The sequence below is a fragment of the Danio aesculapii genome, chromosome 24, assembly GCF_903798145.1.
Source record: "Danio aesculapii chromosome 24, fDanAes4.1, whole genome shotgun sequence".
Classification (NCBI taxonomy): Eukaryota; Metazoa; Chordata; class Actinopteri; order Cypriniformes; family Danionidae; genus Danio; species Danio aesculapii.
Genome location: NC_079458.1, coordinates 31,004,077 through 31,031,858, shown reverse-complemented (window position 1 = coordinate 31,031,858; position 27,782 = coordinate 31,004,077). Strand labels below are relative to the sequence as shown.

At 34.7% G+C, this 27,782-nt stretch overlaps 2 protein-coding genes across 5 annotated transcripts in view; both read right to left on the bottom strand.

Annotated features, from left to right (window-relative positions):
* Positions 1–6: 6 nt before the first annotated feature.
* On the bottom strand, positions 7–4,976 carry prdm14 (PR domain containing 14). The gene is made up of 8 exons (XM_056451053.1): positions 4,393–4,976; positions 4,207–4,257; positions 3,959–4,119; positions 2,921–3,188; positions 2,610–2,812; positions 1,735–1,836; positions 340–559; positions 7–217 (listed from the first exon to the last, which is right to left on the bottom strand). Exons 1-8 carry the CDS (start codon positions 4,937–4,939, stop codon positions 63–65), a joined length of 1,707 nt encoding a protein of 568 aa, XP_056307028.1. The 5' UTR covers positions 4,940–4,976; the 3' UTR covers positions 7–62.
* A 2,794-nt stretch (positions 4,977–7,770) lies between these two features.
* ncoa2 (nuclear receptor coactivator 2) overlaps positions 7,771–27,782 on the bottom strand; it is a 218,537-nt gene continuing 198,525 nt past the window's right edge. For 2 of the 4 annotated variants that reach the window (XM_056451064.1, XM_056451063.1), the window contains exons 19-22: positions 27,239–27,692; positions 22,599–22,776; positions 20,997–21,189; positions 7,771–11,037 (exon numbers count right to left, since the gene is read on the bottom strand). In XM_056451064.1, the coding sequence (XP_056307039.1) occupies positions 11,023–11,037; positions 20,997–21,189; positions 22,599–22,776; positions 27,239–27,692 (840 nt within the window). In that variant the 3' untranslated portion in view covers positions 7,771–11,022. The remainder of the gene's footprint in view (positions 11,038–20,996; positions 21,190–22,598; positions 22,777–27,238; positions 27,693–27,782) is intronic. The other 2 variants (XM_056451065.1, XM_056451066.1) reach the window with 2 other exon arrangements.

The following is a 27,782-nucleotide window of genomic DNA, read 5'->3' as shown; positions in this document are numbered from 1 at the left end:
GGCAAGTCATTTTTGAAGGGAAAGGCTGAAGAAATTTAAACCGTGATTTGAGTGTTGAAGTATCAGTTCCATGGTCTGTACTCGGAGTTGATGCTCGTTATCCCGGGGAAAGAGAAAGTGTCCGCCAGCTGTGTCTGAGCGTGTAAAGACTCTTTGGTAGAGAAGAGCGCGTTCTCGTCTGTGGGAGGAACAACAGAGCTTTCCAAAAGTGTCCGCTCTATAAGGGCATAGAGTATTTTATTAGATTACTCAGCAATAGGCCTATATCTTTCAGTTCTTTAGGCCATTATTTTTAGTATGCTATTTTCAGAAAGGAGCTTAAAATGTCTTCGTACTTACTTTTATGAGTCTTCATGTGATATTTCAGCTCTTGTGCCTCTTGGAAAGTGGCTCCACACACATCACAGGAGAGCTGCTTGTCTTTGGAATGTGTCCGCCGGACATGGCTGTCGTGGGCCGCATGAGAGGCGAACGCTTTCCCGCAGTGTTTACACTTGAACGGCCGCTCGCCGGAGTGCTGGCGGATGTGTGTGCGGAGGATGCTGGAGGCCGTGAACGCCTGCGACATTGATAAATACAGATTCACCTTCAGAAATGGTCATTTACACACAAACCATACGATAACATCTAAATAGGAGCGCATTTTGTAAAAGTTCCCATTAGGTCTAATAAAATGTTTCCTTCAGAACCTTCAAAACCTTTCATATTCTTTTTGCTTATGTGAACTTTTCCTTTTTGCTCATGTGAACATCATAGCAACAGTTATACTGGGAATCCACTTATAAAACAATAACGGTGCCTGCAATGCCAGAATAAAAAAAAAAACATTTTGTGTTTCCAAAAAAAAAAAAATACTTTTAGTGAAAAGTTCTTGAAATCACCATTTTTTCATACTGCAAAAATATTTCATAAACTGAAGAATCTTTTCCCCATACACTCCTTGTCAAATGAAAAATGTTATAAATGGAACCATCAATGAGAAAAAAAAGTCTACAAAAAATATTTTAAAGAGTGTATTAGACGATCATGCAGCAAAAATGTTTCAGCAACGTTTAGATCAGGTTCGCTGTTAGTTGATGTTGAATTTTATTGTTTATTAGCCTACTCTGTGTATGTCTAATTATTTTCATAATTTACAAAATAGCTGCTGCTAATAATAATATGCTAATAATAATAATAATAATAATAATAATAATAATAATAATAATAATAATAATAATAATAATAGTAACAACGACAAAACAATATGCCTATCCTAATAAAAGAAGAAAAAAATCGAACCATAGCTGTACTAACCTCCCTGCATTTTATTAAGCCGTTACTTGTATTACAATCGTTTTCGTGGGCGAACGTAAGCCTAAACAAGACACAATAGTTTTCAGGCTACTTTATGAATAAAACTGTCTCTGGAAGTCCACAAACAAATCAGAAAGACAGTGACACGACCTCTGAAAAGACTCTTCTCGCACGCGTAAGTGTTTAAGCATAGAAGGAGGCGAGTTTAAAACAAAGCGACGGACAAACTTTTGTCTCCTCGAGTCATAAATTAACGCATAATCCTCTCGCACAATGCACAGGAGGTGCATCTGCCATTAATTAGCATGTATAGAGCCTAAGTGTCTTTTAAGAGCGAGTCCGACGCTAATGAGCGCTCTGGTACACCGTAAAATAGTAAAATCCTTAAAGCAAGACTTTAATAGGAATGCACCTGCTTAGACACCAAGCAAAACTCACCTTGTTACAGTAAACACATTTGTAAGGCCGCTCTCCCGAGTGCACGCGCATGTGTTTGTTCAGACTGGAGGACTGCGAGAAACTTTTGCCGCACACGGAGCACTATGGGAAAAAAGATCACGCATTACATTCAAGACTCAATAGACTAACAAGTTTCCCAAACATAAGTGAATCAGAGGCATTCTTCGATAAGGATGCTTTCCGTGTCCCCTCATTAGAATTTATGTTTAAGTGATGATGACTTTAATTAAAGACAAAAATGTACATCAAAACAGTCTACACTCAAGATTGTTCAAACTACTCATTTAAAATGAGTTGAAACAAAACAATTCCCAAGTTTTTTGGCACAACTTAATTGTTTTGTTACTAAATGTTCAATTTGTAAATGTTTAATCTATTTAAATGCGTAAAAAGTGTTGGGAAAACAAGAAGGAATTGTGTGGAACTCAGCATTTTTACAGTGGAAGCAATGGCAAGTTTTAACTGATCTGTTTTTCTGTGATGATACAGCAATTGTGCATAATTTAATATAAAAAATAAGCCTCTTACATTCAGGTGAACAAGGCATTTTTAATAAATTTACAACCTGTTGTAGATCAATACTTTACCTCTTTTGTAAATAAAAAAATGCTTAAGTGATTTAAAAGTATCATTTGCAAAAGGAAATAGGTATACATTTCCATTTAAAGTACCATACGGATATCTAGATTCTTAAATAGAATTTAATTTTTAATTTTATTATTAAATCTTATACTAAACCAAACCATCTTAAATTCGAGTCTCTTTTATTCCTCTTTTTCTTCTGCTTTTCTAAAAGGGAGCTGTTCTTTCAGCACCATAACCATCAAAATGATCATGCTAGGTATTATATTTACCTTATGTGGCCTGTGTTTCTCGTGCACATGGAGAATGTGGATTCGGAGTCGATCTCTCTTCTCGAAAGACCTGTTACAGAGGTGGCAGGGGAACTTTCTGTCGCCCTGATCCACACAGCGCGTGTATTTCAGATGTTTGTCTCTATAGTACTTATAAGCGAATACTTTTCCACAACGATCACACTTGAAACCCTCCCCAGAATCTGGAATAAAGAGAAAGGAAACATTAGCAATCTACAAACATATCTGGACATATTGTATAAAGTTAAAGGCTTTATAATAAAAGTGATTAATTTGCATTGCGCAAGTACCTTCTGCCGGAAGAGCTTCACTGTCATCAATGAACTCTTTGAGGGTGAGAGGAATACCCAAAAACTGCACATAGCAATCTCCGTACCAGACCAGCAGCTCTTGGCCGGGTCGGATCTCTTTGCAGGCCTCATAATATATCTGTCCTTCACACTGCACCGCAATCAGGTTCTGCTCTTCAGGAAAGCGCGCGCACTTCACCAAGGACATCCAATTCCCCGGAGCGCCTCGTCCATCCACAAAGTGACTCAAGCGGCCGTTCTCAAAGATCTACACATATGGGGGAAATGCTTGGAATAAGATGTGAGCATCAGAAAACTGTTGTATAATGTCGCTGAAGCACATACTCTAAAAATGCCGTCTTTCCCAGCGCTGGGTTGAGCTTTTTTTGTTAAAATGTTTTGGCTAAATGGTATTTTAACCCACCCTTATTAAAAATAATAATGGTTGTACAGTTACTACAAATAAAACAAAAAGTGTTAATTTTTCAGATTGTTATAAATACCCCCTCCCCCTTCCGCAGAGGTAACGATGCGTTTGTTTTCAAGGTCTTTTCAATCTCTTCATGGTCTTCGCCTTTTGAATTGAGGCATTTACTCAAGGAAATACAGGTTTCTGTACGTTTTGTTTTATTTAATAAATCGTTGCTGTGCTATAAATCATTGATTTTGATGAAAGCAAATAAATAATTATAAAAAAATAATTATTTTGTTCTCCTAATACTAAGCTATAATAAATAGTCTATTGGCAAAGTCAGTCAAAAACAACTCGCTCTCTGGGGGTTGCAATCTCTCTACCAACCGCGAGCATTTTCTGACACGAGAATGTTTACCTGAAAGGGTTGTTTGTTTTACTTCTAAAACGTTTAAATGAAGGAATTATTATCTTCAACATACACTATTTTACCCATTACCCGTCTTTCTCAGTCAGGATAGCCCAATTTGTTTCGACACATTATTACACAGCAACTTCGGCCAAAACCCAACAATTAATCAACTCAGCATTAGATAAACTGTTTTTATTTCCAACTTGCTATTTACCTCCCACATGAGCGTGTTGTCGTCATAAGTCTTGATCTCACTTGTGTTTACCAGTTTGCCTTGAAAGGGTCCAAACCTGGTGCCTTTTGGAATTGTGCTTTTATCAGCGAAAGCTCCATAATGGGAAAGGCTTCCACAATTAGTTTGGAGAATCGATAAGCCTGAAAAATTTAAAACACACACACACACGCTGTGAGACTTCCAGGTCATAATTCGAATGCTCAAAGAATGAAAGAAAGTTCAAATACCTTCTGGGAGTTCAAATCCTTCGATATCAACAGGGAGAAGCTGGCGATCAGCTAAATAATTGGGGGAGAAGAGGCAAACATCACAAAGTAGCTCTTAAATATACGTAAATAGTTTTATACACATTATATCGTTCTGATTTTTAATTAAACAGACCTATAGTGAATTAAGGTAATTCGTAGGGCTACCTGTGCAGGGAGGAAATGATAATCCAGAAATGGCATGTCCAGCATTTTGCCCTTGTTTTTTGGAATATCCGTAGAGGACGGTGAAGAGGTCATCCTCTGTAAAAGTGTAGGTGCGCGCGTGTTCGGGTGTGGGATGTGCGGCCTGCGGGCAGCTAAAACTGTCCTTAACCGGAGAAGATGAAGCCGAAGAAGACTTCACACTGGACGGGCTGCTGAAATCAGACAGAGAGCCGGTGCTCTGCTCCTCATGTCTGGCGTTGTACACGCTTTGCGAAGGCTGTATGTGCTGGAAGTACGGAATGTGGGACACGTTAAGGATCTGTTCATGGAATACCGCGCTGTTGTGGCTAAAGAAAGGAGTTGTTCCGCTGAAGGTTAACGGCATGATCGTCTGCGCGTCGGTCACCATGCGGCCCAGAGACTTGAGCGGATGGAAGATGCTGTGCGCGCTCTTGAGGACGTCCGCGTAGTGCGCGCCGGGCAGAGACGGGTAGACAGCCAGACTCCTGTCTCTCACTGCAGGGTGACTGGAGAGAGACACCGACATCTCTACAGCCGATGACTGATCAGAGGGCACTTGCAGTTTGTAGTCAGTCCTGTAGACTGTAAAAATATAATTTTTAATTGTAACATCTTTGTTTATAAGAATTAAATAATAAAGTTTCCACAGTTTCGTTTCAGTTAGGCTATTTGTAGTTTGAAAGTGCAGTTAGTTTGCAGGTTGTAACTTTGCCAACGCTTAACTGTAGGCAGCACTCTGATAAAGCATCTTAACGGGCATCTATGACTAAATATTTTTTCTTAAAGGAAGTTCTCCCACCAACAAATTTTCACAGTTAGAACTATTCACTAAAAGGGACACCAAAATTGGTTCTTTATTCTGAAAATATTTTTCGAAGTGTTTTTTGTTGACAAAGATAACTATGTTTTACAAAAACTTCTAAACTTAAACGTTCGGTCCAGTGTATACTTTGCTTTTTCTTTGTAATAATTGCTCAAATGTACTACCCTACTAGTTATTATTTTAATGTGGTCATTTTGTAAATGGCTGTATTTAATGCTTCTTTATATCTTAAAAATATAGGTTCCTTGTAAATAGCCTATTTTGTGAAGATCTGTCTACTTAAACATTAATTCAACGTATAGAATTAAATATATTTTGCAACACGTAGAAACAAAAATATGACTTTAAATTCACCGGTCAATATAAGCTGCTGTTAAAAAGCTTTTAAGTAACCTTAAAAAATAAATAAAAACAGCTATTTACAGTGATGACTCTAGTTTAAAACATTTTTTTAGTTTCCCCCTAACCATTTTCCAGAACAAACTGTGCGCGCGTGCCAACAGAGACTAATGAGGGTCGTGACACTACAATTTAAGAACAGAGGGGTCAGCAAGAAAGGTCACCATTAATGAAGCCTCTCCAACTCTTTTAAAAAGCATTAAATGTGTCATGCTCCATATACTCCTGACCTCAGCTGGTTATCGCACATGAGGAGTTGACTGAAATCCATAATGTTAATACAAAAAAAAAAACACATAAATAAAATATTTAAAACAAACGAACAAACAAATAAACAATCTGTTATTGTTTCGAAATGTTCTTACCATATAGCGACTTTGTGGCAGTCCCGAGATCCTCGTCTAGTTTTTGGGAAAGCTTTAAACTTTGTTTCAGAAGAGATGAAAAGAGGTCTGGTGTGTGTTGAGCTCGAGACAGGTCTGAAGACATATGGTTGAGTGTAGAAAAGCTACTAGAGAGGGGATGCCTTTCTGGGATCTGTGCTGTCATTGGTCAGTCTTGGGTTCATCCTGAGGGAATTGCACTTTAACACGTTGTTGTAGCGCTGATCCTCCTCTCAAAGCTCTCTTTCATATGCAGCACAGTCTCTAATGTGTTAACTACTGTATGCGAGATCTTCACAGCTCCTAACCGAGATACGGCCAGAGTGGCACGAGCTGAGTTTAAAGGCTGTTTGAGGGAAAACAAGTGATTTAGGAATAGGAAATAACTGGACGAGCTTGCAGTTTCAATGTACATGCAGGATAGCATCTGCTGTAGATTTTTTTATATCATGATAAAATATTTTTAGCAGATAAATTACACCTCACAACCAGATCTGAGAAGAAACTAGAGGTAGGCTAACTTTACATTACTAAACAAGACTCATTTTAAATAAAAATTTAAAATAAAAGGGGGAAGGGTGAAAAAAAAAAACAAGTAAAAAAATCTTAACTAAATAATTAATATACTAAATGCCATGAAAACAAGTATTAATGAAAACTATTTTCACTTAGAAACTGCTAAATTTCACAATTACAAATTAACGATATGTAAAATAATGAATTAAAAGTTACATTTTTAACACATTGTGCAATGTGGTCTAATAGTTTGTTTTAACAATGTAATAGGATTATAGGATATTAATTAAATGAATAGTTCTAAGTGGGTCAATTTAAGTGCAGTTTAAATAAAACAATTACTATTACACTAATTACATTACAGTATAAAAAAAACTTTTTTAAAAAATGTTATAGCGTACAAAACAATACAAATTAAAATACTAGTGCATTTCACAATTAGGCTAAACACACAGAAACACCAACTTGGAAGTTTGACGTTCTCAAGATCTGAAATAAGCTATTTTGAAGCACAAAAATAAATAGTTTTCTTTTATGCGATTTTTGTTTCTTTGAAAACGGGCCTGGGAGTTTTACAGTGTGTAATTGTAGAATTTAGACTATCATGAATTTATTTTGTGGGTTACCTACGTTTAGGATTCATTTATAGCCTAATAAAATATTAAGCAAAACATTTTAGGATAGGCCTATCACAAACAACATTCGTTGTGTTGCGATTACGGTTAACAAAATTACAAAAAAATAAACTTACTACAATCCTAAATAACAATTACAAATGATTATTAATAAGATTTTTATTTGTTTATTAACATTTATTAATTATATTAAATTCAATAATAATAATTGACCAAAATAAATGAAACGGTGTAGCAGGATTTTTTCGAAAAACAACGGAACATTTTCCATGATGTCTCCTATACATATGGAAATTATTAATTAAAAAAATAATAATCATATCAAACGCTTTAATAATCGTCTTATATAATTTTCTCTATATATTCGTCTGTAAATATTTACCATATTAGAACTAAGTTTATCCAAACAATTTATGCATTTAAATAAACACGTTTGTGCAATTTAGCACCTTATTTACTCATCGTGTAATAATTCGATTAATTCAAAATTAATAACTCGCCCTAACTCTATCTAAACAATTTTTTCGGAATTGTCAAAACCCTTTTGAAAGATCTAGGCTTCAGTTTCTCTGTTAAACTGAAAAGATAAGCCAGGATATGATTATAAATGTTGCAATAACAGAATTCTTTATTTACAATTCAATTTGATTCAACATCAAATAGCATCAGCAAAGCCATATTAGTTGACAACTTGCATAACTGTATTTAAATTTCTCTCGGTATATCTAACTTTGCATAAAAGGCTCACACTAAGATTACACACATCGATGCGGATGAACAGAGATGTTTATGTGACCACAACTGGAAAAAAAATACATCTCAGGAGCGCAACACTGTAAGCTTTCTCCAAAAAGTCCTTATAAATTACATATTGCTTCGATTTCCCATTGCATCGTCTTCATTCTCACACAACTGAGAGGGTAAAATCAGGACTGTACAAATAATAAAACCCACAACTGATCACAAACAAAAAAAATATGGAAAATGAGCAATATTGAGACTGGAGGTGAGAGAGAGAGAGAGAGAGAGAGAGAGAGAGAGAGAGAGAGAGAGAGAGAGAGAGAGAGAGAGACAGAAAGAGAGAGAGAGTATCCAGCAGTAATGAACTGGGTCGATCCTGTCAATGATTCACTATACAAATATACAGACAACTTTTGTAATATACAAGACAGTAAAACAGATCTAAGGCAATATGCTAAGTTTTAGCATTTCAAGGTCGTTGCATTTAGCTCTAAGAAATTGGCAGACTATACAAAAAGACATTTAAAGTCTCAGAAAAGAATCCAAAGGTATAAGGTAAAGACAAATAATTTTAGGAAATTCAATAGCCGTTACAATTCCATTGATTTATTTCTTTGTTTTAGGACAAATGGCTCTTTTTGCACTAGCGCTGATAAAAAGACTAGAAAACTCTGCACCACCTTCACATCATGGCTTATATTTATTTCAAAATCTTGACAATCTTTGGACTTTGCAGAGGGTAGTGGTAACATGTGCGACCTCAAAACTGGCTATTCTCCAATATGATAGTAGTAGATGCGTCTGGATGTCACTCCTAGATCAAGGCATCCAACATTCATCAAAATTGTGATCAAAAAGCTTGAAATAAATGAGTACTTGAGTAGTTTATAATGCTATGTTAGCAAGAATTCGTTTGAATCGACTTTTAAATCAACTTTGAGGATACAGAAAGTTTTGAATGGTGGGCAGAGTGACGCTTCATCCCAAACGATGTGAAATCAAACTTGTATTTACAGTGTAAAAAGAAAAGCTAAAGCCATACCAAAAACACCAGGTATATTCGTACACAACCACGGCACCTTCAGCGCATAATGACAGAGCTGGTCGTCGCAAACTTCAGTTGCTGCTGCTGGTACATACAGTATACTTAAAAAACATGTAGTATTTTTTAAACACACCAGCTTAAACACAGATGACATGGCGATATTTTTCAGCGAAAGCTAAAAGCTAACAATCTTACCCCGATAACTTGCCCTGTGTGCAAACATGAAACGAAAATGAAAGTGGTATGTGTAATTCTTCCGATCAATTCAAAGGCAAGGAAATTTGGCTTCGTCCTCAAACAGACTGGAAACGACGAACTGTATTGCGAACGTTACAGCGAGTTCACGTGACTGGAGCGACCGTTAATTCAAATCTGAACCGTTGATTTGGATGTTCTCAAAACGGCGAACAACAAGTGTGAATGTTGGAAAAGCCACTAAAACATAAATGCTGCTTTATTTATTCGTTCATTTTTGGCTACACCAGAACTAAAACCTGTTTTTTTCCACTGAGGAACATGTAGATTTGGACATCTCGTCGTTGTTTTTTTTCTTTTCTTTTTTTCAAAATAGAAACCACCATTAAAAAAAACTGATTAATACTGAGATTGAACCCGGGGAGCAAAATGTGTCTCCTGAATAGTCCTGTACAAAAATTACAAAACAAAAGAAAATAAAATCTCAAGTAATATTTATTGCTTGTTGTCTTTTCTTACACACACCGGATTCTGCTTGTACCTATAGCATCTGGCGTGAAGCACGTCACTCCACACAACAAAGAAAGCAGGCTTCAGTGTTGAGTTTATGGCTGTGTTGGGGTTCCTCCGGTGGGGCTCCCGGCTAAAGGCTTAGAAGCAAGCGAGTATCTGTACACTGTACACACAGCACCCTCCCAGACCCCCACCCAGGAAAGAAGGACAACACCACAGCAGCTCCCCTTCCTTTTTATAGTACCACAGGAATCTGCACGTCCTCAGCTTCCCGCCAAACACGCTTGACGTCAGAAACTCTGCCATCTTTTTTTTCAGAGACAGTTAAGACCGGACTTTGAGGGCAGGAGGAAGGGGAGATATTTCGAAAAGAAAAATAAATATAATACGAAAGAGATTCCCCATTATTGGTATTTACAATCTACCAGAATTTCATTTAACTAACCACAACAAAATCACATTCTCTCTGAAACTACTGGACCAAGGAAAATAAAAATCCATAGGTAAGTTTTTCATATTCGCTGAATTGATGTTTCACTTTCTAACCCGACGGTTCATAAAGAAATCTACACTGTTATTAAAAAAAAAAGAAACTATACATTAGAATAAAACTTAATTTAATACACAATAAACCTCTTGACTAAATTAAGTCTAATTGTACAAACCATCATTATCTGAATTCTCATAATCTATAGGTATGCCATTTCAACATCATTCTATCTTTATTTGCACTCTGAAGAAAAAAAAAGGCAAAAATGGCTGAATTTTGAGTGTGGATTTCAAATGCAGTCTTCTTGCCTGTTTTGGAACATCAGATTGGAAAGAGAGAGAAAGTCGGCTGGGCAAAATAATGTCTTCTCAAGAAGAGCCTGAAGTCCAGAGGAAGAAACGGGAGAAAAAGAGAGTGAGGAATACATTCATGGGAGACGAGGATTCCGATGCCACTGCCACGGAGTCTTTTCAGGGGAGACCTAAGTCACACTACGGTGAATGCAGCGGAGCAGACTGAGGGAAAGGGCTTGCAGTGTAAGTACGGGACAGAAAGGCCGTGCTCGACTGAAGGGGCGGTTTAGGTCCAGAAGATCAAAGTGTCAGTGTTTGTTTGTGTGTGTGTGTGTGTGTGTGTGTGTGTGTAAAAGAGAGTGTCCGTCCCCTCCGGGCTCCAGTACCCCTGATGCATCCTCTAGAGATGTCCAGTAGGGGGCAGTGGACAGGCTCTCTAAAGACCCGCACAGCCCCGATAGCAGCTTAAATAGCACAGCATCACTCCAAACTCTCCTTGATCACGCTGCAGCTGAAAATCACTCAAACATCTTCATCAAACTCGCTTTACTGCATTGGGATGATGTCTGCTCTGGGTCAACAATACTTCTGCTGTGAAAAAAAAAGAGAAAGAGAGAGATGGTCTTAGATTGACAGGGAGTATTGTTAAAATTAAATAATTTCTGCCATGCAGAAAAGAATTTCGTTTAAGGGAGATCTATTTTTCTGCAGATTTCAGTTGCAACCCTGACCAAACACACTTGTCTGTAATTATTAAGTGCTGTTCAGGGCCTAATTAATTTGTTCAGGTGTGTTTGGTCAGGGTTGGTGCTGAATTTGGCAGGAAGGTAGATCTGGAACAGGGTTGTGACTAGGGCAGGGCGATATAGCAAAAATGCAAACTCTATAATTTTCTTTTTCCATATTGAACAATAACCATAGATTTTGAGGGTTCAATAAATTACAATTTAAAATATTGTTTATTAGCAAAAACAGATTACACATTTGGCTTTAAATCAAAACAGTAAAATACATTTAAAAAGAAAACAAACAATAAAAATATACAGCACAACTTCCAGCAATCCCACACAAATTGTAAAACTTTCAAGTTTTTTTTTTTTTTTTTGGTTGACACTTTTTTAGTTGATTGTATAGGTAGTTTGTGTTGCCAGACTTGGTTCACAAACCTTTGACATATTTTACAGATCGGTTTATTCTGCTCTGTCACACTTCACACAGCCAAACCACTTCCAATTCGTGCTGCCTTTTTGATAATTTCATCATCTTTGGATAATAACTCAAGGTTAGTTTACTTTCGCCACTGCTTCCACTCATTAATTCTTTATTTTTGTCGTCTTGTTGAGTTTGTTAGCAAAGTGCGGTAGGAAATGGGCATCTGACTTTATGCCGATTGGTTGATGTTGTCACATATTGCTGCTGTGTGACTGGCTCTTAGACCAATATAGATTAAAAATGTCCAAAGATTATCATTGTTATTGAAGTTCTTTAATCACAATTCGATAAAATGGTTTAATGTGATTGTTTATCCCAAAATGAAAATTCTGCCATTATTTACTGACTCTTTAACTTGTTCCAAACCTGTATGACACATATGAATATATTTTGAAAAAAAAACTGAAAACGTTGACTTCCATAGTATTTGTTACTCAGATTTTTTCAAAATATCTTCTTTTGTTTTTGACAGAATGAAGAAACTTATAGAGATTTGGAAGCAGTTGATGGTGAGTAAATAGGGAGTATACTTTCACTTATGAGTGAACTATTCCTTTAATATGACCAAACTGACTGCAATGCAAATTGCAACCATACAAACAGCAGGCAAAATCTAATGAATTCCAATGCACTGGCAACGAAACTGGATAAAAAAAAAAAAAACAATTTATCATGATCCATTGAAATCTGTTTTACTATTTTTATATAAGAAAATTCAGTATTTTAAACACAATTTTTATGAGAAAAAATGTTTTTTACAGACACATTTTGTGTCTAATAAACCTACAGTTGAAGACACAATGATGTAATTACTCAAAGTTATAAATATAAATTTAAGAAAAAGATGTTATGCAATAATAATATATTTCTGTCACAATTTCAAGTTCAAAGTTTATTTTGATCAGCTGTGAAGACAAGTGCGCTTTTGTCAGTACAGGGTTTCTAGACTTTTAAACATCTTTTTAAGACCATTTTAAATTAAATTTCAGACTTACACAAGGATAAACACTAATGATTTTTTTCTAATGGCCCAGTTAAAACATTAAAAATGTGTTATTGTAAGAAACATAAACCATATTGATAATAAATTGTTAATAATTAAGGTTTTGGTAAAACTTTTATTGAGGTGGAATCTAAGTGATTGGATGCATGTTGGCCCGATTGGATAGATTTTCACGGACATAGAAAAATTAAGACCTGTTTAAAATGATTTAAGACTTACAACAGTGATTTTAAGACTTTTTAAGGTCTAAAATGTTGTTTTTAAAATTTAAGACATTTTTTAGTTTGAGACTTTTTTTAAAGTAAATTACACTAAACAATATTTCTGCCTATTTTTTAGTTGAATCCAATGATTTTTTATCTAGTGCTGTCAACTTATATCAGCCAAACTGACTAAAATATGAAATTAAACTTTGTATAACTAAAAAAACGGTAACACTTGACGGGGGTGTTTATAAGACCTTTATAATCATGATATGACATAAATATGAATGAAATTTTTAATAATAGCCTCATGTCAATCATAACAGATTTATGACAAGTTATGTTGTCTTGGTAATTTCAAGTTGTCATGACAAAGACAGATTATGATGTATTTGTTTATGAAGGTGTCATAAATACATCTCAAGCAATGTTACCTTTGCATTTAAAATGACATCACTGAGCAAATGACAATTAATGACAGTTGTCATAAGCATTCACTCATTCATATTCATGACATGTCATGGTTATAAAGGTTTTATGAGTCATGAAAGCCCCCTTCAAGTGCAACCAAAACTTGATCAATTCATAAAATTGATTCATAAAACACACTGACAAAAAATTGTCATCATGATCAAAACTCTTAACAGTGTAAATTACATTTTTTGTGAAGTTATTCAAAGTGCAGTTTGGGCATTTATGACATTCGTGTTTATGTCCTCATAGTCAGGGATGAGCAAAAATACAGTGTAATGTATTTTAATATAAAATACCAAATACCTCAATTTTACATGTATCAAAATAAACTACAAAATACAGCAGCCACAAATGTATCAAAATAAAATACTGTATTTAGTGATTTGATAATACAAAATACTTTTACAAGGGAGCATGACATTTCTTCGCAAACCTTCAATCAGTAGGCATATTTGATCAATCCCTTCATTATTAAACAGACTTTCTCTTTCATTTTAGCATACTTTTTGTACAAGTTTCATAGAGAAAGTCCTGTCTTGAAGATAATCACCTTAATCACTGTAAAAACCATGTAATGCAGATGATGAGTTGGAATAAAGTACAGAACTATATCTCTTTATTGTGTTTCCATGCATTGCGTAGCCAATGAAATTGCAACCATCTCTTAACAGTCTTATTTTTTAAAGGGTGATATATGAAGATGTTATATATTTTTGCTATACTATTTATTTTTACTGACCACACTTCATTATTATTGTTCAGTTATTCCTTTGCTGGAAATTAGAACTGAATTCAGAAATAGTTTTGAAACAAATCTTTGCGCTTAACAAACAAAATTAAATATATAGGCTAATGGGTGTCTTCATTGGAGAGCGTTCAACACTGTTTCCTTACTCCAAAGTAAAGAGAAAGTAAAGAGGCTGAATGGAGGAGGCTCATTTTTTGTTTTTGGCCGCAGATGGTCTGTTAAACTGTTTTCTCGCTAGTGAAGCATTTAGTTTTTCTATTCAGTTTATCCACTTACAAAGTCGCCATGTAAATGGTAAATGCGCCGTGGCGCAACACAACTGACTCTTAAAGGGAATGGGAGATGAGACTCTGATTGCTTTAATGCACATTATGTTCAAAACGCACCCATAACTCATTAAGAGAATAAGCACAACCCTGTTACACCATGCGCCGTGGCGGAAACCATATTTTACCGTCCTTAAAATAGCAAAAGTGGATTTAGACATGCCCTTAATGCTTTTGCACCATGCGTTTTAGACTTTGCGCCTATATCGCTAAAATTGAACCCTTTATTGCATAATGTCCACTCGTACTCCAAGCATCGACCACCTTCTTCATCAATTTTCTGTTCAGATCTCAAGCCTAGGCAAATAAATGAGAAAGCACCAATCTGAAACCCCATTTTTATGCTGTTATCATGTAGACTTCTTACTTTAAGTATTTTACAGTATTTTAAAATACAAAAAACAAGACACAAAAGTATTTTGATATAAAATTTTAACCCCATTTTCATAAACCCCATAAAATACAAATTACAAAATAGCATTTACTACATGTATCATAAATACTACCCATCTCTGGTCATAGTGAGATGGCAGATAACTAGTGGTGCACATTCTTCAATGTGTGTCTTTTTTAATACAGTCTATGGTATAGACATGGGATAATAACCGGATTCAAGTTTTACCGCGGTTTGGAAAAGTCAAGGTATTAAAGCCGCTAACATGTTCTATACCGTTCCTAAGGTATAAACTATGTATAGTTTTTTTTTTCAATGATTTTTTTGTGTGTTGTAACGAAATCTGTGTTTTTGAAACTAATGAAGACAGCAGAAGTCAGTGATTTATTTGAATTATTTAGTCTGACATGTTTACTGTTCCAAAATATCATAAAAGTTTCCTAAAATGAAATATATTGTGTTCAATGAGATTTTTTTTTGTTTTGTTTTTTTACTAAGACATTTAAAAAGAACTTTTAGAGCAGTGATCACAATACAGTTATGCCGGGATATTTTTATCCAAGGTTATCATACCATCAGAATCTTATACTGGCCTATTCCTACTATGGAATGTGTAATAAACAAAGCCACACCATAAGTTATTCATCCTACATTTTCAATATTCTGTGATATTATTGTGGCTGGATTTGACAAATCAGCATTAGTTTTCTGCACTTTGGAAACTCATAGGGCCCTACAAAAACATGCTTATATGAGGTGGATGTTATTCTGCACACAGCTAGCAGTTTGTTTTTTAACAGTTTGCAAACCCAAAGCTACACGGCAATAAATCATGTCAGGCAAAGTAGCTTCTAAAAGCTCTTGTAACCCAGTTTCATGCACCCCTCACTAAAATGTGTTGTAGTGCCAAAACTTGGAGAGATAATTACAGCTAAGAAACACGGAGCAATACTTCATTAAACCTCCACTAATGGCAAAACCCTAAATTATTAAAAGACAAGTGACTATACGCACATCTTGGGAATAAATCAGCAAACCGAGATTCCAGCAGCCTGTGGACTTAATATATACACCACGAAGTGCACATGATCAAGCCGATGCAACTTGGTTAAATATTCATACTATTTAATGAAGCTTAAAAGCTGCAGTGGACTGTGTAAAGCATAAAAAATCTTTACTACATAACTGGCGAGAGAGAAAGAGAGAAAGTGTGCACCACTTAGGAAAACATAAAACTATTTTAAAGGAAAGATATTAGAGGATTCCAAAGTTTGGGTAAGTCAATGTTCTAATGTTTTTAGTCTCTTATTCTCAGAAAGGATCCATTTATTTGATTGAAAATTTTGTAAAAAAACAGGATTACATTATCATAAGTTTAAAAAGACATTTTTTAAAATTTATTTTAAAGTTAAATTTTTTCTGAATTCGCACTTAGATATTGCCTAATAATATTAGCAGGTTTGGCATGCTGTCCTAGGGGAGAACCCTGAGCTCGGAGATAATAGGGTATATGCAGAGCTAGTGTTTTTTCCCATACTGATAAACTTCTGATGAACAGTTAATGTGACTTTTTTCCATTTATACAGTTCTTTTTACAGCATCGATGTTGAAATGTAATTAAAATAAAATCAGTTAAGTAGACTTCAGCGTTCATTTAGTTGCTTAAGCGTGAAAAGAGATGAAAAGCCATTTACATGCACGCTTATGTCAGGAAGGTTAGAGCAAAAGCTCCATTGAAAATACTGGAGTAAAATAAATGTTCATATTTTAAAGACATGGTGGGGGAAAAAATATTTAATACAGAGCTTGTACATTCTGAGACCCACTTTATATTGGATATCACTCAGCCAGTGGAGATTGCTGATTTTTAAAGAAAACGGACCTTAAATGCGCCGATTTTGTAACAGCATACATTTTACCGGAAGCGTTTGACTCCGGTTACTGACAAATTAAATGTCCTTCCGCATACTTCTGCATATAACCTATTGAACCCAGGGCTCCCGTCTGGTCGATGAGCATTTAAGGGGGTACGAGATTAGGTAGTTCTCGAGAGCTACCCTTGGTATAGGGGAAGATGGGGTGGATGGGGGGATTCTTCAAAAAATCAAAGATAAGGGAGTAATACAAGACGGGCTATTTATTGTGAGTTTGGATTAATCCGATAGGCTTACTAATGATTACAAGATGAGAGACCAGCCGCGATCAATCATATCATGTGCTCCCCTCAAAACTAGTTTGTGAAACTTCACTTAAACTTGCTGTGACAAAACAGAATTTTCAGTTGCATTACTGCAGTCTTTCATCACACAATCCTAAAAATAAAACTGATATATACTGGTTTGATGCGTATATTTTTTGTGGATAAAGATTTTTGAGGATTCTTTGATAAATATAAAGTTCAAAACAGCATAATTCTCTATTAACCGAAATTATAAATGTTTCAAATAGCTACTTTGGATGCAATTAATACACTTTTCATTAAAGTTTTATTCACTATACACTTTTTCTGAACTGAACTATACACTAAACTGAACTGAACTTAAACACTACAAACTGAACTACACTGTTCCAATTTACTATGACCTTTTATGTGAAGCTGCTTTGACACAATCTACATTGTATAAGCGCTATACAAATAAAGGTGAATTGAATTGAATTGAATTTTTCACTTTGTTAAATCAACAAAAACTAATAAAATTGAATTGTCAAAAGTGATTTTATATAATAAAAAAACAAGTGTATAATGTAATGTTTGTGAAAAACAGCTAATTTCAAGAGAATAAATGTTCCAACCTTATTTAGTTGCACAGATATTTTAATGTCAATATTACATTTATTCCAAACTGAACATACTAAAAGATAAATAAAAAAAGAAATTGTTATTTTTACTATATTTTAAATGCTAAAAAGTATTGATGAAAAATGGGTAAAACCCAGTGGCTTCAAAGATAAAGGCTAAAGATTTGAAAATGACAATTAATTTGTACAGGTATTTCAGGGCTGTGATCTCTAATCAGAGTCGATTAAGGTATCTTATTAATCAATATATCTGTTTACACATTAATAGGTTTTTTTTCTTGCTATACCTGACAAGATTATTTGTAATAAAAAGTATTAGATGGAACGGCTTGTACTGAAAATGATGGTAAAATGTACAGTAGTTACTGTTTTTATGGTCAGAAAAAAAACCCCAGAACACAATCTAAATGTACAAAATAGTGGATAAATTAAAGTGGATAAATTTATTATTGCCGTTATTGATTTCACTGTATATATGAACTGTATCCAAAACATGTAATACTTTTGTTTAGCCTTAATTTACATGATTAAACCACAATAATGTTGCTAATCCTCCAAATTTCTTGTAATGTGATGTTCAGATTTGTTTGGATAGAGTTCAGCGAGTGCAGCAATGCGTGTTCTGGAATGTTTGCTCAAACCCTTGCTGACTTATAGACGTCATGTCTGATATTTAGCACTCAAAGTCTGTCATGTCTGCATATATGATCTCTTTACCCACCTCAAACGGGCACTAATTGCCAGCGACTAATCACATCACTGTCCTATTATGTCTAGTACTGCATCATCACTCTCATCTGCAAAACTACCCAGGATAATTAGAGTAAATTATTAACGAGTGTGTTGCTATTTGGTGACCTCAGACACTTAACGTCTGACCATTAGACAATCTGCGTCTAATGGTTTGAGTAAATAAATGCATCCAATAAATCTACGGTGTAGATCGTTTTTACTAAACTCGAACTGGAACTTGAATGCTCTTCATAAGCGATCAAAAGTTTGAGAGTTTGACAGATGATTTTTACTTTAAATTACTTGAATAAAATGAGCTGAAATGACAATTCTAGACAAAAAAATGGACATGGATTATTTTCAATCCACTTATATTTGTTTAAAATTAAGTAAGATTAATTATTTTGTGTCGGGACCACAGTATTCTTTTTATAGCACAACTAGCTGGGTGTTAGATGTGCAGTTCCCATTATGCTTTGCATGGAATTGCAATGAAAAGGAAGATGTTGATAATAATTGCAATGTTATGTGTTTTAAGTAATGAAGAAGACCGAATGGTTCATTTTTTTAAATGTAACAACCATATTTGTGTCGACAGCAGCAAAATATCAAGTTTTGTTTATTTTTAGCTTATGTTTTTCTTTTTCCATTACCCTCTTGTAACAAGCAGATGTCCTTAAAGTGCTATGATTATAGCGTATCTGACCAGTGAATCCAGCTTGTGTAATCAAATCTAATCAAGCAACAAATTTAGCAACCAGAAGCTATGTTTCCATCCAAAAATATGAATTAAATTTATGCGCGAAACTGGAATATCGCATAAAAGATGTGCGAATAAAACAGCTTTTCATCCAATGAGTGAAAGAGAACAAATTCGTCACTTGCTGATTAACTGGCGGCAAATATCAACAGTAAAAATGGACTTTGCAGCAGTAGGAGAAGCTGCGTGAATCTTTTCTTCGTTTAACAACTGACTTGCACCTCAGAAGAGTGGTGGAGCTTGAAAGCACAAGACATGGAGCACAGAGGCTATTGACAGTTCTGGAGGTAATTAATATTATAATAACACTAATTCTGCAATGGTTACGGCATTTTAGAATGACCAAAACAACATTTCAGGTGTTTTACAATGCAGTCAGCCTGCTGGTTTGTCCATTCAAACACATTTTTACCATCACATGGTCTCTTATAACAAAATCACATGTCTTTTGTAATGTGCATGCTGGAATTTGTTTATTAAAAGTGTTTCCATTATAGTTTATGCGCATCTTTTTTTATTGGATAAAAAGTTTATCCTACTCAGTTATGCGCATACATTTTAATGTGCATTTTCTAAATTTATGAGCATATATTTTTATGTGCATATCAAAAATGCGCATAAAAAAGGTGGATGGAAACATAGCTAGTGTAGCTGATTGGAGGGGCACGGCTAAGCATATTTCGCCCAAGTCATCAAACTGATGTTATCAGAGAAGGACTGCTGTTTCAGAGGGGATGAAAATTGTTAGATTGTGATAAAAAGATTTCAGAAACAATTTTCAACTTATATTGATTAATTGTTCACCCAAAAATAACAATAAGTGCTAGCAAAATAAACACGCTAAATTTTGATTTCATGTGGACTTTAATCTTTACTTATTTTGGAGATTTTCAAGAATTAAAAAGAAGGTTTGACGTTTTACCACAGTGTAGAAGATTAGTGATGCAACTGTTTTTATTTCTTTCTTTTTACGTTTTAAGGGATTCAAGATTTTAGTGGAACTTATTTGGCTAAAAATAACATCATTTCATTTCTGAAGTAGAAAAGCTGTGTGTTAAGGCTAACAGGTTCAAAATAACTGGCACTCATAAACTACCATTTAATATCATAACATATAAAAACACAAATGATATATTTCACTTACTTTGTATTTTCCTGTAGCATAAAGTCACAATGTTTATAACTTGCATTATTATACAATTTCCTAGAGTTGTGCGTCATTACAATTTAAATATAAAATTTTGTTCGATATATTTTTTCTTTACAGTTTCAGGTTTTGAAATTCAACATCTGGAAATCTTATTCAAAGCCTTTTGTTTTGGATTTTTTTCCCCTCCCAGATGGTTTTATTTACAAACATAATGTTTATTGATCACTCAATGAGCAATAACTTTGCTAATGGCAGTTTTTACTCTGTCCATATGTTACATATTAAAACAATAAATATTATACAAGCAGTAGTTCGATTTGAACTGCAATAGTTAACAAAACATTCTGGCTGTCCAAATTAGATGATTAAATTTAATTGGTGCAATAAGAAGAAGCTTAAAGTCACAAAATAATTTAATTTAAAGTCATTTAATTTGGTTGATTTTGCTCTTAGATTCCATCAGCCTAAATTATATTTAAATAACATTAATAAAATATGTGGAATTAATTAGAAGTCAAAATTATTTCAAGTGATACCAAAGTTTTTTAGAGCCGCTTGAGCTTTGCATTTATTTCTTCATTTACCTTCGACTTAGTCCGTTTATTCATCAGGGGTCCTCAACCACCTGCTTGAGCTTTTATACCATGTAATTCAGTTCACTTTAGCGCTCAGTGGAAATCAAATAGGTTCCCAAAAAAGGCAATAAGCATTCATACGTTTTATGGATGGTGACTGCGAATGTGTCTCACCTGTTCGGGGCCCATGTTAGCCATGCCGGCCCCAGGCCCAGAGTTCATGGAGCTCATGCTCATCTGATTGCCCAGTTGGCCCATGTTGCTGGAGTTGGCGGCCATGGACACGTTGAGGTTCATGCCGTTGCCGTTGTACATGTTGTTGTTGGCCTGTTGGCTGAACTGAGGTGGCGACTGCTGAGTGAACATACTGTGGAGGAGAGCAGATGCACGATTAACATGCTTTCAGTGATAAAACACAACATTTCTCTAAGACAATGCCACACAAAGACTGTATCCATAATAAACTAAAAATGTAATGCTTATGCTTATATTTTACATTTACTAATAGATAATTCTGTTATAGAAATTTGATCAATTTAGGAAAAAAAATCTGACTATTTAAAGTGATAGTTCACCCAAAAATGCAAATTCATTCACTATCTACTCGCCCTCAAGTAGTTAAAAACCTTTATGGCTTTGATTCTGCTGTTGAACACAAAGGAATATGTTTTGAAGAAAGCTGAAAACCATTAACCACTGTCATCCATAGTAGGAAAAACTCTTACTATGGAAGTCAGTGGCTTTTTTAAAATTATCTTCATTTATGTTCAAAAGAAAAAAAGAAACTTAAGACAGGTTTGGAACAAGTGAAGGATGAATAAATAATGACAGAATTTTAACATGTTGAGTGAACTGTCCCTTTAAATAAATTTATCTAAAAAGCTTAATTTCCATAAACAGATAAACAGACAGATGTTGTGTTGAGCACTGAAAACTGAGCTAAAACAGCTACAGACAGTATTTCAAGAGGTACAGCCTGTTGTCTGCATTTGACTTAAATAATTGCTGGTTGACAAACCATTAAAGGAATAACATGGCACTGAAAAATAGTCTAACAACAGGTAAAACATGATGCAGTATAAACAAGGAGCACTTTCATTTTAAAATGTCTTTTTAAAACGAACACACAGTTGTGGAAACACAGCCTTAAATTTGTTAAAACTTATTTCGTGTTGTGATGAGCTTAATATTTCTGGTCTTTGTAACTGGGTAGAGGTTGTGTAGTTCCTGTTATGCTTTGGAATGTTAAAGTTCAGACAAAAACTCCTGATATTTCATGACTTGAAAAAAAATCCTGACTTTTAATGTCTGAATAGACCATTTAAAAATCTACGATATTACAAAAATTCCTTGACCTGTGGGAACCCTATATAACATATATATCCCACAATTCTGAAACCATTACATACTCAAGAACCATTTCCTATTGATTTTGAAAATAGTTTGCCTACTTAATATTTTTGTGGAACCTTGATTAACTCGATTTAAGGAATTGTTGTTCAATAGAATGTTCAAAAGGACAGCATTTACATCTATAATCAATCTTTTAATACATTACAAATGTATTTCATCATTTCTAATCAATTAAATAGACTCTAACAAAAGAAAATGATTCATTACTTTTTAAAAAAATCTCCAAAGTTCTAAACAACAGTTCAGTAAAAATAAAACTACTTATGTAAATGAATAATTTAATCTGCTTAAAATATTCCAATAAACTTTCCAAGTTATAAAGGAGTATACATCCAAGTCCCACAAGCTAAACTAAAGCTCCACCTGTTGGTGTTGATGTTGCCCTGCGGCCAGCCGTTCATATCCGGAGACGACTGGAAAGAGCTGTTGCTCTGCGCCTGTTGCATCATGGGACTCTGAGCGTGACCCATCCTGGGTGACATGAGGGGGCTCTGAGGGGTCGCAGCGCCACCAAACCCACCGTCTGACTGCTGACTCATACCTGACAAACACACAGACATGACGAGACAAACCTCGGCTTGAAAATTCCATTATACTGTAAATGTTATGAAAATTATCACATTCAATCTTTCTCACATTCAGCAGCAAGAAATGAATTATAATCATTAACTATGACAGGAAAGATGATTTAAATTATTATAGACACAAACGGCCACCTCAGAATTATACTTTTTTAAAGATTTGGATGTATTTTGGTCAAGGTTGAGTTTATTTAAGGTTGAGACTATTTATTTATACTGTTTTTTTTAAGGTAAATTTTTTTTACTTGGTTCTATAAGGTTCTGTTTGTGAGCCAATCATCAATCAGATCAAATAGGATCATTATTAAGTGGAAGATGATTGATATTATGTCCAAGTTTAAATTCATGTCTCAACATAATAATTTATATTAAAACCTTAATTGTTGCAGATTTTAAATAATAGCCCTCTCCATTTATTTATTTTTAATTGCATTATGGGTCCTTGATCTTTCTTCCAACAACTTTTAACCTTCAAAAGTAAAAAAAAAAGTGAATTTTATAAACATTTTAATAGTTTAAAGTGATTTATTGTCTGGATTAGTGTTATATATCCCGGTACAAAAACCTAGTAATAAACTGCCAGTACATTTTCTGTTATTTTACAGGTTTATTTCTCTCTATATAAATTCTTATACATTATAAAGTTTCAATCAACTAAAATGTCATTAAAAGTCACCTTGTTAAACTCTAAAGTTGAATTTTCAACATCAAAAGTCGACAGAGCAGAGATCAAACTCCCATAATGCAATTCACAACCGTAAATAAACCGTAAACACGTGTGAATCACAAAATACTTAAACTGTTAATTAACAGATCTTTTTTTACAGTCTACTCAGAATGCAGATGAAATCTTATAATTCCAAGGTGGCGAAACATACAACTAGAAGCAAACCAATCACTCATTTCTTTTAAACCAAACTAATTAGCTGATCATCTCTGTTTAAAATGTCATAGCAGAATCATGTCTCCATGATCAAACAGGAGGAATCAGGAGGGATTTAGAGGTGTTAGAAGCAGGCAGTGAGTCAAGAGGTACACATGCAGGTTAGTGTTAGAGAGAAGAGGGTGGGCGGGGAATGGGGGTGGGGTCTGGGTCACCGCTTAATTGGTTTAAAAATCAACTGCTCCGCCTCCACTGATCACCATCAGCCAATTAGTCTAGGCAGGACAGACACCGACACGACACACAGCACAGGCATCGACAAAGCACAGTTATCAACATATTAACACAGCGGACGCTTGACATAAAAAATACACTGACTTTGGATCTGTAATATTGAGTTACTGTGTGCAAAGCTCAATATTCTGGGTTGTGACTCTAAATATTGAATCAAAATGTATCCAGATTTGTTGAATTGTGCTAAACCTGATCTTTTATTTATAAACTAATGAATGCAAAATGCAAGTAATAAAGAAAGAATAATAGGTTCACTGTGCATGTGTGATGAAGATTAAAATATGCAAATTATTACCGATTTCAAGTGATGAATCATATTTTTGGTTGTTTTGTTTGTGTTAATAGACAGAATGATGCCTGCAGAAAAATAACCTTGAATATTGCTGTAATTTATTCTGATTACATGCACTTCATTTGATGTAGGGAAACATTTAAGTGACTCTTCTGCCCTCTAGTGCCACAATCGACCATAACCATTATGATCTTTGAAGGGTGCTACATAAATACAATTATTTAATACTACTTATCTAGTATAAAAATTATCTCATGGCACTTGACTGAACAGCAACACAAGGGCATCTTCTACAGCCTAAATAATCACTGAGACAGCTCCAAAATACAGTAATAATATTACTCTTTTTTTTATTTATTTTTTTTTTTATTATATACTGTGACAAATACTGAACTTTTTTTTAAAATCAATAAACAAATGACATTTGTTTTTTCAGGAAAGTAAAATCTGAATTATTTGTATTGTTATTATTTATACTATTATGTTTATTATTACTTTATTATTATTATTTTAAGAACGCATCACCTCCTAGACAGTTCATACTACAACCACCAAACTAACTCCAAACCTAAGAATTAACTATGAATTAAGTTGCTCTCTTTTCCAACTGATCTGACTTATGGTTCTCCGAAAAACTGACCTGGAATAATGATAAGTGTCACTGACTTAACATTGGACTAAATTTTGTGGCCTCATAACTTTGCACCAGACTGTCATACAGACTAAAGTTTGGGCTCATTTACCTCAGACTACCAATCTTCCAATCACAGATGACCTTTCAACTTACTAGCCACAACCTAGCAACCACTTAAGGCACCTTAGCACCTGTTCCATACACTGCCATTGAAAAAAAGCAGCCATTAACTTTACATTGAACATCCACAAACAAACATACTAACAAACCAATCATAGTAGAAACATACAACATATCAATCCATACTAACAATATATTAATGCATACTAGAAACATACTAACACACATACTAACATACTAATCTTACTAGAAACATACTAACAATATACCAATCCATACTAACAACTTTCCAATTCATATTAGAAACATACTAACAAACATACTAACCATACTAAAAGCATACAAAATACTAATCCATACTAACAACATACCAATTAATACTAGAAATAATCTAATCCATACTAGAAACATACTAACAACATACCAGTTTATACTAACAACTTACCAATTCATATTAGAAACATACTGACAAACATACTAATATAAGAATATTACTAGAAACATACAACATACCAATCCATACTAACAACATACCAATTCATACTAGCAATATACTAATCCATACTAGAAACATACTAACAACATAGCAATCAACAACTAACAACTTACCAATTCCAACTAAAAACATACAAACAAACATACTAACATAATAATCATACTAGAAACAGCGTACCACTCCATACTAACAATATACCAATTCATACTAGAAACATACTAACAAACATACTAATCATACTAGAAACACACACAACATACCAATTTATACTAACAACATACCAATCCATACTAATAACGTACCAATTAGTACTAGCAATATACTAATCCATACCAGAAACATACTTAAAACATACAACATACAATCCATACTAATAACTTACCAATTCATACTAGAAACATACTAACAAACATACTAATCATACCAAAAACATACAACATACCAATCCATACTAACAACTTACCAATTCTTATTAGAAACATACCAACAAACATACTAACATACTAATCATACCAAAAACATACAACATACCAATTCACACTAACAACTTACCAATTCATACAAGAAATATACTAATCCATACTCAAAACATACTAATAACATACCAATGCACACTACCAACACACCAATCATACTAGAAACAATATACCAATTCATACTGGAAACATACTAACAAACATACTAATCATACTAGAAACACACACAACATACCAATTTATACTAACAACATACCAATCCATACTAATAACATACCAATTTATAATAGCAATTTACTAATCCATACTAGAAACACACTAACAACATCCTAATCCATACTAGAACCATACTAAAAACATACTAACATACTAATCATACTAGAAACATACAACATTCCAATCTTTACTAACAACTTATCAATTCATATTAGAAACATACTAATCCATACTAGAAACATATTAACAGATATACTAATCATACTAGAAACATGTTAACATACATGTACTTATCTATCTATGCCAACCGTTTCAAACTTCTTAAAACTACTTTTATTTTAAACTGTAAAACTACTTCAAACATTCAGACTAGGCTTTCTCAAGCCTCCATAAAGTTTGTCTACAAACTTTACTTTTTTAGTTATTATTTATACTATTATGTTACTAACATTACTTAAATGCATATAAATTATACTTATACATAAGATTTTAGTTTTAGTACTTTATATTTCAGTTAGAAACCAAGGTAACATCTATTTAATTAATTTAAGCTGTTAATCTTTTTTTATCAAATAAAAATAACATCAGCTTTCTATCTCCAACAGCAAATAAATAAGGTAAAACATCTTTAATTATACCTCTATATAACATTATATAACTTCGAATTATATATAATAATAAATGCAGAGCAACTGAGAACTGTCAAGAGAACGCTCATATTTTCAATAGCTGTATTTCGCAAAATTATCATGTTTTTGGCATCAACTAATCCTTAAATACTTTTAGCAAACAATATTCATGATTGTCTAATATTTTCACAGAAAAGACTAGATGAACACGCCTAACCTTTATCTGACCTACTGGGTTTCCTGATTAACCCTGAACCTCATCGATTTTCCACCACACACTCGGCTCACTCAAATGAAGCCTGTCATACTGCCAATGGCGCGTGGTTTGTGCGTGTGTGTGAAAGCGCATGACACACAGACAGAGAGAAAGGGCAGGCAGTACCTGAGCTGGGGAACTGAAAGGCACTGTGCTGCATTTGAGGGCTCATAACAGCCCCAAACTGTCCGCTCAGACTGCCCAGCATCCCCTGGTTAGCTAGACTCATCTGAGAGCCATGCATGGCGCTGTGGGAGAGCAGCTGAGGGGCAGGGAGGTTGGGTGAACCGGGGGAGAAAGGGCTGGTGGAAGGGGGCGGCGAGGCCAGTCCTGTACCGTAGTTGGGCGGGTAGGGGAACTGCTGAGGGTTGGCCTGGGGAATCCGCGGGTTGCTCATGGCTCCCGGCATGCCTGCTGCGGCTGCCGCCATGTTGGGTGGCATGGTGAGGCCCTGCGCCCGCATGGCCAGACTGCGCTGCTGCTGTTGCTGCTGCCGCTGCTGGTCGAGCTGCCGCTGGCGTAGATGATTACTCAGCAACTCTCTCTGCCGCTGGGCCAGCATCTGAGCGTTGATTGTCCCCTGGGAGATGCAGAGTGGGTTATTTTGGGAACTTTGATGTGGATTTATTGTCTTTGATAACAGTGTAAAGATGCCACATGCTTAAGAGAA

Coding starts and splice junctions, on each gene's coding strand:
- prdm14 (XM_056451053.1), bottom strand. CDS start 4,939: ATGTCGGTGTCTCTCTCCAGTCACCCTGCAGTGAGAGACAGGAGTCTG. Junction 4,120..4,206: donor AGGATTTGAACTCCCAGAAG/GTATTTGAACTT, acceptor TAAATTTTTCAG/GCTTATCGATTCTCCAAACT. Junction 3,189..3,958: donor ACAACACGCTCATGTGGGAG/GTAAATAGCAAG, acceptor CCATATGTGTAG/ATCTTTGAGAACGGCCGCTT.